At 32.8% G+C, this 19,061-nt stretch overlaps 2 protein-coding genes across 2 annotated transcripts; both read left to right on the plus strand.

Annotated features, from left to right (window-relative positions):
• The first annotated feature begins 380 nt into the window (after positions 1-380).
• On the plus strand, positions 381-4,673 carry LOC106103494 (odorant receptor 13a-like). Its single transcript, XM_013283274.1, has 10 exons — positions 381-660; positions 1,089-1,276; positions 1,354-1,517; positions 2,062-2,309; positions 2,348-2,388; positions 2,443-2,507; positions 2,707-2,806; positions 3,426-3,533; positions 4,107-4,271; positions 4,584-4,673. The coding sequence occupies exons 1-10, from the start codon at positions 546-548 to the stop codon at positions 4,635-4,637; spliced, it is 1,248 nt and encodes a 415-aa protein (XP_013138728.1). The 5' UTR covers positions 381-545; the 3' UTR covers positions 4,638-4,673.
• Positions 4,674-8,757: 4,084 nt separating this feature from the next.
• LOC106103497 (odorant receptor 13a-like) lies at positions 8,758-13,809 on the plus strand. Its single transcript, XM_013283275.1, has 9 exons — positions 8,758-8,875; positions 9,705-9,892; positions 10,952-11,115; positions 11,497-11,750; positions 11,935-12,031; positions 12,107-12,206; positions 12,411-12,518; positions 12,629-12,793; positions 13,753-13,809. Exons 1-9 carry the CDS (start codon positions 8,758-8,760, stop codon positions 13,807-13,809), a joined length of 1,251 nt encoding a protein of 416 aa, XP_013138729.1.
• Positions 13,810-19,061: the final 5,252 nt, after the last annotated feature.

The following is a 19,061-nucleotide window of genomic DNA, read 5'->3' on the forward strand; positions in this document are numbered from 1 at the left end:
AACCTTGCTTCCTTGATGTTGGCAGCAACTTATGGTCTCTTTCCCACATTAGGGTTTTTATCCAAAATATTTACCCCATAAGTTTAATGACGTGAAAATATATAGCCTAAAGCGTGACGTAAGTTTAGGGCTTTTTATAAAAAAGAGATCTATTTAAAATTATGCTGTAATTGCTGACATCTTAGGCAACAAATAAGTGTGTGTTTACGCTTTTTTTTTATATAAGTATAGATAATAATGGTAATACCCATAATAATAGTAAAAGAACCTTAAATATTTTATGTTTTAAGTGTATAGTTAATTAAAATGTTGCACATATATTACTTGATATCACAGAGAGTTTAAAAACATTTCAATTTTAGACCCGGCTGTTGTATTAGTGACAGAAATTACGTATTGTATTTATCAGAAAATATCCAACCGTATTCCGTTATGTCAATACGAATGTAAACATGAAATATTTGCACTAAAGGCTTTTAAATATACATTTGTGTATGTTTAAACTGTGGACATAACGTAGGTAGTTTTATTGATGAACGTAAGCAATGGACGTGTTAAAATTTGCATGGATAAAACTAACACCGACCCAAGCTTTGAAGTCGTGCGGGAAATTGGAAAAAGCATTTTTCGAAACTACATATAGACTTGTTTATATCACTGGTAAAATTAAATTATTAATAAAAGTACTTTTAGATAATTTATTTCTGTTTATTGTTCCATTACATTTATTTTATTAGTTTTTTCTTTTATTTTGTCGCTAAAGTATCATTTATATTACAGCTGGTATTAAAACTAAACAGTTTTCTTGACTGTTTCGTTGTTATGAAATATTCAATACATCATTGGGATTTTTAAGGTTATTTTTAGTACTTTATCTGAACAGTATCCACAGTGTTTTGTAAGCATAAAGTACATAAAATCAAGGTCTCCCTAAATTCTAATCAGTGTTAACCATTCCTTATTTGTTGTTACCGTATACTCAATATGGAATGTCTTAATTGATCAGATGACCGAAATTCAATAAACAAATATTTGTTGATAAACAAATGAAGGTTGAAAAACAAAAAGCTAATTATGGTCTCTTACAGGTCTTTCCACATTCGAATGTGGTATTTTCTATGCTATTTATAGTAGAATTATTAAAACAATTATTGGTTTATTTATTTGCGCCGAAATTTGGAACCTGGTGAGCGAAACGGACAGTCTAGATGGAATTATTGCCAATATAAATGTGACTATTATTCATATCATTGCTGTCTATAGATATAGGAATATGGTAAATATGCTTACAATATTAAATCTATACAAATAACATAATTATCAGTTTGTTAATCGCAATTTATAAATTTCAAGGCTTCTAATAAGTTGTTCTACAAGAAACTGGCAGCTTCCACAGAAGTTGCGAACTTCGATGTATCGACTAAGGAAAGGAAAAGACTTGTCGATTTTTGGGCATCTGAAAACGAGAAGTATTTGAAATTACTGCTTACATTAGGAATGTGCACGTTATCTATATGGTAATAAACAATTTAATTTTGTTAACAAAAATGTTTAAAATCATAGTTGACCGAGCAAAGCTTGTCATGAGGTTACTGTCCGTTAATACCAGAAGACTTGTAGGAAATAGATAATTTCATAAGACATTATGTGAACATAGAATTGTGTTGAACCGTACAGTTCTAAAATTCCATCCATCTTAAAGAAATATACAGTAAGCTTAGGGCCTGTCCCACATTTCTTCGTAACAATCCAACGTATAAAATATGCGATGGAAATATCGGATTTTGGTACTGTATGTATCGGATTTTTGTACGGTCACTTTTAAGCTATCTGAGCCTCTTTCAACTAGTGGTGGGACAGGCCCTTAGACTAATACGTAAAGTAAACAATTCTTTTTTAGGAAGGTAAAGGGTGAACGCGAAATTTGACAGAGATTAAATTAACATGGAGAAGAAATTCATAAATCTAAACCTAATTTGTTTTTTTTTTATTTTGAATTATACTTTATTTTCAACAATGGGTGAATAATAGTTTACATGTAAATACAATATATATTTACAGGTATGTCTACCCATTAGTAGACGGCGTGGAATACAATCTGGTTGTAACAATGCGGCTGCCCTATGACTTTCGGAATCCCACCCTATATCCTCCTACTTACCTCGCAACGGTTCTGGCTTTCAATGAAATAGGATTCTTCGTTATGACGAATGATATAATAATGCAAGCACATTTGATACATCTTATCTGCCAATACGCTGTGCTAGCGAACTGTTTTGAGAACATTGTGACGGATTGTTCTTACAAAGGTAAATGAACAAGAAATTTTGATGTTATTACACTAAAGAAATAAACAAACGATCAAGATATAAGAATCTAAATTCAGAAGTAAACACTTGTTTTGTTCCAGGCCTTGGTCATAAAAAGTTAAATCTTAATAACAAATTCAAGATGAAGTATTTAAAAAGGTTTGACAATCTTATAGATCAGCATAAATTTATTTTAAAGTAAGTTTACATTTTACATTACATCTAATTTCTTACCAACTCTTACTAATATTATAAATATGAAAGTTTAGATGGATGTTAGAAGATAATTCCTTCCAACGGATCTCATAGGCTATTTAGCTCTTTTCACGTCAGTAAGGGGAAGAAGCTATAAGGAATAATAATGTGTTTTTTGTTGTCTGAAAATTTAACGTTAAAGGAATTCAATGAAGCTGAGGAACACATTGAGTTTGCCGATGCTGTGTCAGCTCGCCTCCAGTGGTATGCTCATTTGTCTTGCTGGATATCAAGTTGCATTGGTATGAATGGATTTATGACTAATTTTATATTGTAACTCTACAAATAAGTAGTTATCTATACTTCTATACTTTTATTATAAAGAGGAAAGATTTGAATTTTTGTATTTGGTCCACGCAAAAACTACTGAGTCGATTTCAAAAACTCTTTCACCATTAGAAAGATAATTTATCTGGGAGTAACAAAGGCTACAACAGTATGTTTTACTTTTTAATTGCATGCGAGTGCGAGCAACAGCTAGTATTCTATATTCATATTTGTCTTCTTTCAATAAAAAAATGATTTAAACTCAATGATACAAAAGTAGTTCTAGGTAATCGCGCTAGGGGTGATGGAGTTCCATTAAAGTATAATCTGTAGACAATTATTGGACCACTACCTACTAGCCTTTGAGACTTCATCTATCACGGGTTTAGTTTCCTTGATGTAACTTGATTTTCTCAAAGAGTGTAGAATTTTCCAAATTGTTGCAACATTATTAATGACGAATCAATCTTAATATGCAAGATGTGTCCGTGAATAGTTTCGTTCGTATTACAATACGACGTATATTTACAAGGTTATCCATTAGCGAGATCATAAAAGCTTTTGTAAATTAATGAAATACATTCTCAATTACAGACGGTGAAAATGAGCATAACAAAATTTTTGGCAAGCCTGCTGTATTTAAGTTACAACGTGTTCGAATTGTTTATATTCTGTCGATGGTGCGATGAAATTAAGTTTCAGGTCAGATGTTATTTTGAACGTAACCCTCGCCTTTGACCTTTTTTAATTAATACGAAAATACAAATTCATCCCAATTTCCACGATTGATATTCAAAGTACACTCGTTAATGATGTAATGTTGATTCTGATTGATCCAACTTGGTGGTTTAATATCAATTTGTTATGATTTCGATTGATCTTGTACATTGAATGTTATTCAGCAAACCTTTTCAATGAAGATTCCACTTATAGAAGGTTAACTGCAATGTACTCTTCTCAGAGATAAAATAAATTATAATTCAAGGGTTAACTGGGAAATATTTTTAATCAGTGCTAATCTTACTAGTCTAACTAATAGAATTGAGAAAGTTTAGATGGGTGGATGTTTGTTAGAGCGTGTAGCCTAAACGGCTGAACGGATTTGGATTAAATCTTGTATAGATGTAGAGTATAGTCTTGAAGGATATATAGGCTATTCACCTTTGTTTTTTTTTAATTCTACACGGTCGGAGTAAGCTAGTAAATACATATTTATCAAGTTCTTTAATGAAAGTTCCACTATCTTTTTAAAATCTGTCTCTTTTACGTTTGTAGAGTGAAAACATCAGTAATGCAGTATACTGCTCTAATTGGGAGTCCGGTGTCGCGCTCATGCGAGGAGTTCGTCCAAGGATTATGCTCGTTATTGCACGTGCTCAGAAGTCGCTCGCGCTGTCAGCTGGTGGATTCTTTGACCTGTCACTTGTCACGTTCACTACGGTAAGAACTTTTGATAAAAAATAACTAATATATATCATATACCAAATAAATTCAGGTAGCAAATTGACATTAAGAAATATTTGCCAAACAAATGAATATTTTAACTTCAATTGTTGTAAATTGCTTACAAATGTATGAGACTTAATGAGAGAGAGAGCGAGAGAGAGATAGAGAGAGAGAGGGAGAGAGATTTAATGTCGAAACTTTAAAATTCATTTCCAAAATGTATTATTCTGAAAAATGGGTTTTTGAGAAATTATTGTTGTGTCATGTTTTCGTAACGTTGGTGGTTATTTGTAATTTTGTTTGCAGTTGATGAAAACTTCCTACAGCATGCTGACTGTTTTGCTTCGCTTTCAAGATTGAATACGTCATTACCTTTCTTTACATTTTACCATTTCCCCTTGACGTGTGTGGAAATATTTCAATGATGTAAGAAACATACCAATAAATAAGAATGTAGACTTACAAATATATAGAAGTAACAAACAGTTGCTTTCTGTATTTATCTTAATTAAAAAATAAACTTATTACTTTTACTTAATTTAGATTTGTGAAGTGACAAGAATTAAATGTATCTTTACATCGATCTAAATTAGATTATTTTAAGTCCTATTTTATGGTTATTTTCTAGAAAGTCAAAAGCTGCCTTGGCGTTTTATTACGTACTATAAAATTTGGGTTCTTTAATAGCGACGGACTTTATGGCGAGGAAGATATTTTGTTAGGCTGCTACTTAAATATATTCATTTACTGACTGTAAAAGAATTTGATACGTGATAACCTGGCCTTGATAAAAAACGTGACTCAAATATATTATTGGAAAAAAAAAGTTTAGGTATTTAAAATCTGACACATTTTCCCGATTGCTTTTAAATGTATTTTGAACATTTTTTTTTTGTTGGCTATTATTCTTCACATTTTGCATTATCAATATTAACAATGTTATAACGTAAATAAATACTGTTTCATCTGCTAATTGAACATAAGTTAGTGAGATATTGTTGTATAACTTTTGCGCTCAAGTTTCTACGAAGCAGCTGTAACCAAGTTAAAGCACTTTGTGCCTCAAGTTACCTTGCTATTGCCATGTGCTGGAACTTTGTCGCTACGTAAGTGTTCGAGTTGTGTTTTCGAAAGTTAGTATTGTCTATTGAAATATTTATTAAGAAATTGTGTTTTAACATTATTTTCGTGTCATGTCTATAGTTCATAAGACTACAAGTAGTTACACTAAATAACAGATAAAAGTCGAATTTCATACGTGCCAGCTATTGCAATGTTTAACTTTTTCAATTATTTGTTAAATAGTGTATTAATAATCTTATTTATTATCTTACTAAATAAATGGCAAAATTTAGAAGGATGGATGGATTGTTGCTAGAGTTTGTAGCCCAAAAGGCTAGATAAAATTTAGCATAGATGTAAAGGATAGTCTGGAAGAACACGTAGGCTACTTTCTTCTGTTTTTTTTTTGTTTTTTGAATCGCGGCTGAAAGATACTGGTTACTCTATATTGTAGAATATATTATATGAATTTAAGAGTGATATGTTTGTCTATGGTTAGTAGTTTGTACCAAACAAGGCCAATTAGTAAGACCATATGCAGCTTCTTTTCGTCATAGGAGACCTTGAATATACTATGACTGGTGTAATTGTGTGACATGTGGTAGATACGACCTTGACATGATATTCAATTTCAACGTATAAGGATTCATAACCAAGTACTAAATATGATGATAATATTTTTTTACATGCAATGAACATGAGATACAGTTTACCTCAGTACAGAGAACAGATACATTAAAAAAAGCCAAATATTCGTAAGAAAAGCTTTCTATAGAAAGTTTAATGTAACAATTTTTTTTTCTGTAAATTGTTCTTAAATACATGGCAAGATATAACACCCCGGAAGTCGTTATCTTACTTTTTGATCTTGATAAAAAAATAACGAGTTTACTTAGCAATTTAAGTAATGGTATTTTATCTACCATCTAAACATACCTCGAAACCCTGACATCGTACCGAATTGTATGTTTTTACATGCAATATACTTAGACAAACAGAATTTCGTTACGAGTTCTTAATAGCTTTATAACTCAGTATTATAGGCAATTTAGTTACTAAACAATGTAATAGATGACCAGGATATATCAATTAAATATTATTTAACTAAAGGCGGGAATACGCTTTCCAGTAATAGAATAGTAGCTTGCATACCAGTTTACTAGATCATACGAGACAGGAGAAGTCAGTGTCGATCTTCTTACCATAGTCCCATACCTCGTATGCCTCTAGCTGATACAAAATCAAAAGTCGTGCAAGCAACTTGATTGTCAGTTGTTGCCAGTTGCAGCTGGCACGTCCAAGTAACTAGTATGCAAGTGTGCTTGCTACTATATGTTCCCGCTCTGACTTTTAAAGATAATTATTTGTATAAAAACATTGGGATTTTATCAAGTATGTAGTCTTCACATACATGTGTTTGAGATTAAACTGTTAACCACAAGTGTTGAACTGTGTTAAACGCACCAAATTAAATAATTCCTTGGCAATTTGTCTCCATAAAGCGTAAAGGCCACGTTCTTACGGACAATTAACGTGTTTTACTAAGTACAGTATTTTTTTAGTAAAATTATATATAAAAATCTCTATCTTACTCTAGATTCTTTCACCTTAATTAAGATGGGGGCCTACTTCGAAAATATGCGAGAAAGTATTCGTAATGACATCTACAAAATTTGTATGAGACTTATTAATGTTATTCGATATATTAACTGCACATATCTAATATGAATTTTCTCAACGATGTTACGAATACCTTCTTTCAATCTTGATAAGCTCCAGATGAAGAGAGATTTCTTGCATTTGCACATCTACCCATCACCAATTAGTCCTAGTTTATTGTAACATGCGTGATGCGTTAATGCGTAATTTAAGTACAGTCAGCTGCAAAAATATACATTTACCAAGCTATAGAAACTTCTACTTTTACTCTTTCGGTTTAAAAGACATGTAAATCAGGTCTTTCCGTATTTTTTCGACCATATATACATATTGCCGGATAATTGCATACATTACTTTTAAAACGAACGCCTATTCAAATTTCTAAAGTAGATGTATGAATTTATGCAGTTGAGTGTACAACGATAAATGGATCCGACATGTCGGCTAATTACGAAAGGAGCTTGTATGACACATATCCCCTTGTGTCTGACTGTTCTAAGAATAAACAACACTTTCGTTACTGGACGCATTCGATAAGTTTTCAAATATAAAAGGAATCTAACTGAGGACAGTTTAAAGGCCACTAAGGATAACCCTAAGTGTCAGTGCAGCTGTAAACGTAGGAATGTGCTCACTAAAGTTATTAACTACAATCTTACTTCTTACTAATCTTACTTATATCATAAATGCGAAAGTTTAGATGGATGGATAGATTTTTGTAGCCTAAACGGCTTGACAGATCTCGATAAAATTTAGCATAGATGTAAAGGATAGTCTGGAAGAACACATAGGCTACTCACTTTTTATTTCCAAGCAGACGGAGTTGCGGCCGAAAGCTAGCGATGTTATAAATGCGAATGTTTAGATTAATGGATGTTTGTTAAAAGGCATCTGCAGAACGGCTCATCATATTTCTTAGAAATTCTACATATGTACATAGATGTAGATCATAATCTTGGAGAACTGTACGCTACTATTTATATTTTCGTGCCGACGATGTCGTTAACAAAAGATAAAAAATATTTTATAATTTAAAAGTCAAAATAAGATACAAAATATATTTTATTAATTGTAATTTAAGTTTAATTAACATGCCATTAAATTTGAAAGACGCCAACAAGCGTTAAATCGCGCTTACTCTTTGTAAATAATTCCTTAGTAAAATGATAAGCGATATTTAAACGCTGCTTGAACACTTTAATGAAATTTTAAACACAATGCTAATGTGAAAATAATATATGATAATCTCTTTGAAATGTGACTTACTTCCATTCACTGACGATTATTAACAAACTAGCTTTCGCCTGCGACTCCGTCCGCGTGTAATTAAAAAAGCAAAATAAGTAGCTTCTGTGTTCTTCCTGACCGTCGTCTACATCTATGCCAAATTTTATCGTTATCTTTTCAGCACTTTAAGACTACAAACATCTATCCATCCATCCATCTATCTAAATTTTCGCATTTTTAATATCAGTAAGATTATAGTGAAATATGAAAATGTGAAGAAATGTGTAATAGAAATGGAACCACAATTGGCTTAAAAAAAGGAAGGGATAAAAACTTAATTAATGGAGAAAATAAGTACACGTGAATAACGTACGATGCATGAGTACAAATCGTATCGTAACGAAGAATGGAAACGTGAATTGTAATTAATTCTCGGATCATTAAAGACTTTGTATCCGACAATTAATAGGTAGCCGTTCAGTAAAGGGAAAGATTGATAATTAGACATTACAAGTTGACCCTTCGCGACAAAATGACGTTCATCACCCATCTCTGGAATAAACTGACACAAAACAAGGCTCTAGAATGTTCTAGCGGCAAACTGGAGACAAGATTCTTTGAAACTATATACAGAATTGTTTATGTCACAGGTAATTTAAGAAAAAAGATCTTCTATATAAATTATCGATGTTTTTTATTAAGGGAATTGATAAATAAAAGTAAATTTGAATACATTAGTTTAGAAAAAATAAAGTACTTATTTTTTATCTTCAATTGATAAAAGGTTGAAATTCACTAGACAATTAATTGCAAAAAACACTTAAGGAAGAGTTAAGACTGTTCTTGATTGATGAAAATAAATAAAAGATAGGGGCTAAGAAGTATTTTTAGTACGAGATTTAATCCACGTGTAGAATCATACAATCTATACAATTGATGAAAATGGTCTGCAAAAAACATAAAATGATATTTTTGCATTACTTTCAACGAAAATCCAATATGAAAAGTGTCTGTGCAAAACCGCATTCGGAGTTATCTTAAAAACGGCTGGATCTATTTTAAATGGACTGTTACTAGAAATAAGTTTATATGTGCGTAAGTAACCTAAACTGATATTTTTTTTTATTCTGAGAAGATAAAGTCATAAAAAAAAACTTATTTCTTCCTTCGATTATCATCATCTACTTGCCATTATCCTTACGGAGGATCGGCACAGTATGTGCTGCTCTTCCATACATCTCTATCGGCCATCATATCTGAATCCACTCCTTTCTTAAGCATATCCTTTTTCACACAATCCATACTTTCTTCGGTCTTCCTCTATCTTTGTAGCCATCCACATTCAATCTTAACAATTTCTGGTTTATGTCCCCATCGTCTTGTCGCATAACATGTCCATACTATGCTAACCTTTTGCTTCTCAATTTCTCCACCACTGGCGCTACTTTCTTCCTTCGAATATATAAACATTATTTTCAGGGTTGTCGACAGTTGAAAATAGCGTAGGATATTTTATATACAGTAGCATAGTAAAGCTATTTATTATGCTTATAGTTTTCGGAGAGATATGGTATATGTTCAACATAACATGGACCGTTGACGTGGCCACTGAAAGCATAAATGCAACTTTTATTCAGTTCAGCTCACTTTTTAAGTATCGCAACATGGTGAGAATGTATTTATTACGACTAATATAATATGTATGAGTATTTTATCACATAATCATATTTCAATAAATACAAAAGTTTAGATGGATGGATGTTTCTTAGAGTTTGTAAACTTAACGACTGAACGGATTTCGATGAAATTAGGTATAGATGTAGAGGATAGTCTGGAAGAACACACAGGCTACTAACTTTTGTTTTTTTTATACTACGCGGACGGAGTCGCTAATAATTTATAAATATACTGGACTTTACTTCTTTCACCTCACTATCTGAAGGCCGTTAAAGTTAAAAGAAGGCTCAATATAAAGAACTATATGGTCACAGAGGGTACCTTTTAGTTTAGATTTCCTATTTAAAACTGCAGTAAAATACTTAAGTAACCATTTACAACCTCTCGTGGTCGTCATATCATTTCACCAACCAGACCCTACAGTATTCTTCGGTAAGTGTCTCTTTAGTACCGCGTCTTCTAAAATCTGAAGTAAAATGTTATCTTCTAAAGGTTTATGGAAATTGTTACTATGATAACGATAAATGTTGCGTAACTCTTAAATTTGCGTAACTCTTAAAAAATAGGATGGTTGCCGAATACTGTAAAGTACTAGATCTTAGAGTATTAATCCGTTCAAAGGAGACTATAAGGAATATAGTCATAACGAGCGAGTGAACGCAATCAAGGTATACCGTTACTCCAATCTTCATACGGTCCACTCGGTCCTCGGACAAGCAACACAAAGGCCCCTTTCATTGATGTTAATTGCATAATTTATCGAAGGGGAATCAACTTAATTTGCGAAGTTCGAATGCCGTTATTCTGATTGGGAATTATGTAGTGAAATGTTACATTCGCCGATTAATCAAATTGTTGTAATAAAATTAAAAGAGGATGTATGTGATTATATGATATAGTACTTTTTTAATTTATTTATGTTTACGGTTGGTTAAATAAATGATGACCTAATATTTTATCACTTCGCACTTTTAATGATTTTATTCGTACTCTTCGTTATGGAAGTTTGGGAATTAAAAAAATACGAAACATGTACATTGTTTTCACAGATTAAATACCGCAAAACCTTCAGAATTTTAGCATCGGCAATGGAATCACCGAGTTTTGACATATCTAATGAAGCGAGGAGGAAAATAGTGGATGTGTGGGTTAAAAGAAATAGAACGTATTTAATGATTCTTTTGAGGCTCGGGACTTGTACCCTAGTTGCTTGGTAAGATTTCATTTCTAAAAAATGTGGTTTAATTTTACATTAAAATTGATGGATAAAGTATTCAATATGCATTATTTTCACATTATAACATGTTTAGGTGGTGTCAACTTAATTGTAGACTAGCTGGTGCTCGCGACTTCGCTCGAGTAAAATTAAAAATAGTAAAAGATATAGCCTATGTTATTCACTGATAATGTAGCTTTTTAATGTTGACAGAATTTTTGAAATAGCCCAAGTAGTTTTTAAGTTATTTCAATACAAGCAAAAAGACAAATCTTCAAAATTATTTACAAGCATCAATGATGTAACCAAATTTTTTTAAGTTTACCTATACTTATTGGTTTATTAGCCCCTTGACACACATAGACTATAATTTTTCAGGTATGGGTATCCTTTTATGGACGATATTGACTATAACTTGATGGTGCCTGTTTATTTGCCATTTGATTACACCGACCCCTCTACATATTCAATAGTCTACACAACGGTAGTGGTAATGTTTACTTACGTATCGTACTTCGTGATGGTGTATGATATTCTCATTCAGGTTTACTTGATGCAACTATTGTGCCAATTTGCGGTGTTACAGGATTGTTTTACTAATGTATTGAGTGATTGTGCGGAAGACTTTAAAGGTACTCTTTTGTTTTGGAATCTTCTCAGATTCAAAATTATTAAACCCTGCTTTACAATTATCTTTGCTTTTGTTACATTTCCATAGTATTTATTAATCAGAAAATCTCAAGCTATTGGTACCACCAATCCTCATATCTTCGTGTACTCTGTTGGCATAATTTGCTACGTGTTTTGTAATTTTAGGGATGACAGAAACTCAATTGTTGGACGACGAAAGATTTCAATATAGAATTAGAAAACGACTTAGGGACTTGATCAACCAACATAGATTTATTTTAAAGTAAGTGACTTTTACGTGTCCTGTATTCCTCTGTATTATCAGTAATATAAGATTTGTGTTTTATTGATTTTTTAGTAATACGCTGGATCTTCGTGAAATATTAAGTGGTCCAATGCTAGGACACCTGGCAACAAGCACAGTATTGATCTGTGCTATAGGCTACCAAATTGTCATGGTGAGTTATGGTGGTGGTTACTTTGAAAGAAACACAATAAATCTATTATTGCTTCATACTTCTTCTTGGCTAAAACTAAAGCTATATTCAAAGAACATCTTAATTCTGCAATGCATAATATCATCCATTTTACACGTCAGATTTTTTTAACGGTAAAACAAATGAATGCTCTCTAATTATTTTTAAGTTGCATTTCTTTTGCAGTCCGTTTCAGTAAACTTAACTAAATCGCTGATGGCGTTTTTCTATCTTGGATACAACATGGTTGTACTGTATATTCTTTGCCGTTGGTGTGAAGAAATATCCATACAGGTAATAGTTGAAAATTTAGAACAAATCCCCCTTTCAACTTCCTAACAACCATAGTGTAATATAAGTATATTTATTACACTAACTGGCAGTTTCATTGCTTTTGTTTTCAGAGCGAGGGTATTGGTTTTACAGTGTACTGTTCTGGATGGGAACGTGGCCTGGCTTCCATCCCTGGCGTCCGGTCTACTCTACTCCTGGTCTTCACTAGAGCTAATAAACCTCTGGTCCTCACAGCCGGAGGAATGTATGACCTGTCATTGGCATCATATGCTAATGTATGTAAATAAGAAATGTGAAATACATTGAACTAGACCAGTTCAGCAGTGATGGATGCAACTTGACTAGGACATTGACATGATGTATTGATGATGAAGATGGTGATGGTGACGATGATAAGGATTATTCCCAACCGTCACCCCACTCTGTCCCCGCGTGGGGACAGATGAGACTAAAAAGATTCATTCGTCACTCTCTGCGACGAGGGGACAGTTGTAACTTATTTTATTTCTTAACGGTTCCATCTGTCATTATTATTGGTGATAATGGGACTAAAAGTTGGGAGGGATGAAACTTTTTATACTCTTCTGTCCCCACGTGGCGACAGATCGGAGTGACGGTTGGGAATAATCCGATGATAATGATAGTGATGGTAACAAGAACGATGATAATGAGGAGACCTGTGCTAAAATTAACAAATTCAAATCTAGCTAGATAATTTTCATCTTACATTGTTAGAAGGCAGTATTATATGAACTAAGTCAATAAAATTATAACGATGCTAAGTGATTACTTATATGCTAAGTAGCTGGTGTAAGTAAAGTATTAATATTCCATTTGATGGTATTTGTACAAGAAATAATTTTAATATTTCTTTGTTAGCCTTGAGTCGTGTTTGTATTTTTTTGCAAATATTGAGTTTGCGTGCAACACTTTCATTAGCGATCGGATATCAAAATGAGTCGTCGTTTAAATAAGACACGTGTATGAAGTGGTAATGACATGATTTCTTTGTAACGTTTTTTTTTAACTCTCTACCGCTGATAGTGTAATTCTGAGAAAGATTTCGTACCGCATTCGTCATTGTCACGGTAATTTTAAGGTTAATTAAATCGTCCCTTAGTGTTGATAGACTTAACCTACTTGCTTCGATGGCTATCAATTAAGGACTCTGGGTGCGGCTCGTCTTGTAAGACGATATTTGTTAGACGTCGATAAAAAAAAACTTTTGTTTCAGTTGGTGAAAACATCGTATAGTGCACTGACGATGTTGCTTCGATTTCGTCGAGATTAAATTTGGACTTTATTCACATACACATTAAGTCTAAAGTTTTAACACAATCTGTTATTTAGTGTCTGCACTACCTTTGCAAACTAAACATGTTAAGGAGATATGAACTATTACATTTACAATTTATTTAAATTTATAGGCACAAAAATCTTGTATTTCTAGATGATACACTGATTTATTCGAAGTTTACTCCTAATTAATAAAATGTTTCTGGTGACCTGTTTCTTTTTTAGCTTGTTTTCAGCTTTTGTTCTTTGGTAAATTGTTAGCTCAAGTCTTTTAAACCTGCTTAAGTCTGATGTAAATTATTTTGCTTTTAATTCCAATAACTAAGAGCCTGTCCCAGCACTGGCTGATAGAGAGTCAGATAGCTTCAATATGACACTGTCAGATAAGGTAACAAAATCCGATATTTTCATCTCATATTATACACGTTGGATTGTTTTCAATTTACAATTTGGTAGAACAGGCTCGAACTCGGAGTTTGAACATACAATCGTTTACACTACATTTAACCGCATAGAGTTTACCACAGATTACTAACATTATATAACATAGTAATGTTAAAATTTATATCTCAGTGAATTATTGGTCAAGTTCAGCATTGGCCACATAAATAGTGAACAGGTGTTTGAATCATAAAGAGATAATTTCATAACCTAAGATATTTGAACTTCGAGGTCACTTTAATAACTTATAGGTTAGGTATAGAGTTTGAAATTAATAACAAACGTAATGATTGAAGTTCAAATCTGATAACATGCATACTAAAATTTTATCTCGTATTAAATACAAAGTATACTAAGATTTTAGATAACTGAAATGCCGCCGGCTTTCGTATTGACATGTTAAAACGCCATTGTCTTAACTTATTTACATTTAAACAAAACGTTCGCTATGCCTTTTAGGATTGCTTCTAAGTTCGCATACAAATTATCCATTCAAAGAAATCAATGAGAAATATCTACTCTTTAAAATAAAACATTATTATGTAGTTGAATAAAACGTATTAAAGTCTGTAACAATATTTATGTTGAATACCACACCTTGTAATAGTTGTATATCATACTTCATACTAATATTACAAATGTGAAAGTTTAGATGGATGGATGGATGTTTGTAAGAGTATATAAGCTAAACGGCTGAACTAATTTCGATGAAATTCAGTATAGATTTAGAGGATAGCATGAACGAACATAAGATACTCACTTTTTTTTTAATTCCCCGCGGACGGAGTCGCAGGCGAAAGCTAGTTTTAGATAAGTAACAGTAAACGCGTCATTGCCATTTTTGTGTGTACTACAATCGTTGCGGTTGCCAAGTTTACAAATATTATATTATTAATTTTCTTCCTTGAATCTCGACGTAGTCAAACAAAAGAACTATGTCTGTGCCAAACGGATTTCTAGCTCTTTGTGTGAAATTTAACGTATACGTGACTATTTGCTTTTATATTGCTTATCGTCATAATTTAATATAATCTTTATTTGTATAAAATATTAGACACTTCCTATTATAATGACTACGTAATCGTCGCGTCAGAAATATATTTGATGTTAGCATTCATCTTTAGACGGTAGGTTCAGTGGGTCAGAGATTTGAAGGCAGTGAGAATAAGTGTGATATTTTTTGGTAATTATAAATATAAATAATAGAATAACTTACAAGTTTTAAAAAGAAAAAACGACTCGACATGATTAATAATTGATACTTGACTTTTAATATAAAGTCTATGTAGAAATTCTTAGAGCACTTATTAAAGTAACTTAAAAAAATCACTTATAAATCAAAGGATAACATATGCAAGAACAAAATAAATTTTGTGAGATTGTATTTCATAATACATTAACGAAATAATACAGTATAATTGTCTTTATTTAAAAGAAATTAATTACTTTAAATACGTTTTACTTGATGTACAAAGTTAAATAACAATCTAACCCCTCCTCCACCAGTAAGGCGGTCTCCTTTGATGACAGGAGCGGTGAGTGCCGCCGTCTTCAATTAACTTTACTGCTCGTATTATCACGATTTATGCTCTTTTGTATTTCATTCCCACTATACAACTGTAATTCTTAACTTATCCCGTCAGTACATAAAAAGGTTTATACTGCTACTAGCTCTCCGACCATGTGTTTTGAAGTTTAAAGTTTTGAAGTTTGAGTTTAAAAGCTCTCGCACAACTTTGACTAAACAATCGCAAAACTGTTTAGTTTATCTTTGATTCCTATGAGTTTATTGGGCGCACACTACATGATTTTTAGTTGTGCAACTAAACAGTTGAATTGGTAGAGATAAATTTGACAATCGCACAACTGTTGGGCGATAGTTGTTCATCTTATTTAACGTCTGATCTACCTAGTAGTTATTTATTGTAATTTACAGTGAAAGCGCAAATAATACAATTACATCACAGTAGAATACATGTCTTAAACTGTCTCTTGCCGGAGGCCTAATTTAAGTCTTTTTCTCTTAACCAGCCTTTTCTTATAAGGAGAGGATGGGAACGGGATGTGGAATTGACGGTGGAGGAGATGCATAGGAAGGGGAAATATCCTCCTCATGTGCGTCTCCTCCTCCGTCGGATAAGAGTAGGCAACGCATTTGCAATTGCGGAGGTGTATGGGTATTGGTCGCTTCGCCATTTTGGCGGATTCAGGTGGCCGCTTGCTCGTTTGCCACCTTATGTTATAAAAAAAATCTATATAAAAAACTGCATTGTAAACCGTTGCGTGGTTTGTAAGATCTTAGTAACAGAGACAGAAAGACAATGAGAGCTGAATTTTTTTTATACGATGTAGGTCTCAGTCACTAAGTGATCTTTCTTCGTGTGACTTTGGTATGAGAATCCTACCCTAAGTGAAATCTCATAATCGTTAGTTGGAGAAATTTAATTCATGTAAATTTTGTTCATACTTTTATGAATCACGTTATATTAGCTAGAGTTGTATTTTGATAAACTTGCTTAACATGTCCGGAGGAATGTATGCTATGTATGGAGATAAAACCTTGATAAGAGCCTTGCACTGGAATCTAAGAAGGGCCATTTAGAGGCTAGACTCTTGACTCATACAACACGTCATAACTACATATGTAGTTTTATATAAGTTGAGAAATTTAACAAGTGTATACCTACTAGCATAATTTCAATGCTATTCGAAGCGTAACTTACGAATTCTGTTTTGAGAGATTTTTTGACAATGAATTAAAAAAAAAACTCTATTAACTGTACCCCTATGACACTATAAAACGAATTTAATGACGCGTTATTTGCCTATATAGTCGTTTAAGCTGCATTTATAATGGAGTGGCAGAAAGGACAGAAAGAGGCGCCAAAGTTAACGAATAACTAACTCTCATTTAAGCCTGTTATTCATATATCAGGTACAAAAGGGCGTCATAGTAACCTCGCCCAGGGGTGTTAAATGCACTATAACCGGTACTAGTCACAACGTAATTGACATACATAAAAACACACGCAAAGATCGTGTCAATCAGGTAATACGAGAGATAGCAGTTCAGTTTCTATGTTACCTTTAATTAGTGTCATCTAATGAATATGTAAATAAATCGTCTTATGAAATGACTTGGATATCTTATTCAAATTCACTTGAGTTGATTACTGAGAATCCGCTTTATCTAACGGCGATTAGAGATGCACGTTTCATTCAACGAGACGGTTAGAATGTATGTGATGAATTTACAGTTAGATTAATTTTAATATTTAATTACACTCTCTCTTTCTAGCTTTGTAGCTCGTATCCTATACGGCGAGGTTTCCCGATTAGACTTCCACTTCGCTCCATTCTTGTCATCGTCTGAGATCTGGTTAACATTTAGCATAATAAAGATGTTGTTTCCATACTAGTTCAAAATTAATTATACGTTTGTAATTTTTTTGTCCATACAAATTGTATCTTAATATAATAAAATTAACTGTACCTTCCACGTCCCGGTTTAAGAGCTCCCACTTGTTTTTGCGACGTTTTTTTTTTCGCCGCGCGGCTAAAAATTGCTAGAAAGAGCTATAAAACTGTAAGTAAATATTTATATCGTTCATCGGAATTGATACAATTTAGGTGAATCATAATATTAAAAAATATGAAATGATATAATATAAGAAAAAGTTATAAAAACGTGAAATGGGGCGTTATTTCCCCGCGCGATTAATAAACGCAAGTATGTAGTTTGTTACTCTTTTATGTTGGTGGATACTGTATTGTGTTAAATAAAGCGAAACGAGATATTACGATAGCGGCAGCTGTTCTTGAAAGAGCGCCACGACGGGATAAAAATAAAAGTGCATTTTCAAACAGTTGCCGGTAGAAATTTAAAAATAGTATAGGCAACAATAAAAACACTAGAGTGACAAGATAAGAGCTTTTGTACGCAACTATTTACCAGAGAATAATAACAGAATGGAGTAGTAATATAATTCGGTAAAGATGTTTTGTGTAGTGTAAGGAAAATCCTGTGTAAAATTATGTGCGCTACACGAAATAACCAATGTTCAATGCACGTTCTTTGTATTATTTTGTAATTCCTCTTATCTTAGTCATTATTGTGATAAATTACTAATTAAATAATGATATTGTTCTCGATTTTCTATGATTCATTTCATATGTATTATTAATATTATGTTGTTATACTTAACTTTATATTACAGTTTTATACGCTATTACATTTAATTTATTCTTCGGTAGAAAATTATGTTATGAAATGTGACTTACTGTTTTATTTTTGTATGCATATTTTCGTTTATTACTTCATGTACTTCATTGCTTTGCAAAGTTATCTCTTCATCGATAATTTGCCCGGTGGCGTGACGTCACAGCTGCGGTCAGCAGTCAGCAGTCAGCGGTCAGTCACCCGCCTCGCGTAGCCCACTTCATGTCGTGCCACTATCATACCAGTACGGCTTCACTTACTACGATGATATCATAGTTCAGGTTCATTTCGACGTGAAATTTAATATCTATTATTACACGCTCATAATTGCATTCCGAGCGGGCTCTTCCATTCCGTCGGTCGCTCATTATTTTTTNNNNGTATCTGCCGTCAGCCGGCGACCGCTGATGTTAATACTATTGTAGATTTTATACGATGTCGCGTTTCTGTCACATTTTTACTGCCGCACATTCCGAATGCTCGAGTTCATTTCGATAAAAAAATGCTCCCTCAAAGGCCACCGCCGTTCTTCAGAGAATGCGAACTCCGCTATTCCATCGCTATACTTACAACAGAAGCTGGGGTCA

This window comes from Papilio polytes, unplaced genomic scaffold (assembly GCF_000836215.1).
Source record: "Papilio polytes unplaced genomic scaffold, Ppol_1.0 DF823731.1, whole genome shotgun sequence".
Lineage (NCBI taxonomy): Eukaryota > Metazoa > Arthropoda > Insecta > Lepidoptera > Papilionidae > Papilio > Papilio polytes.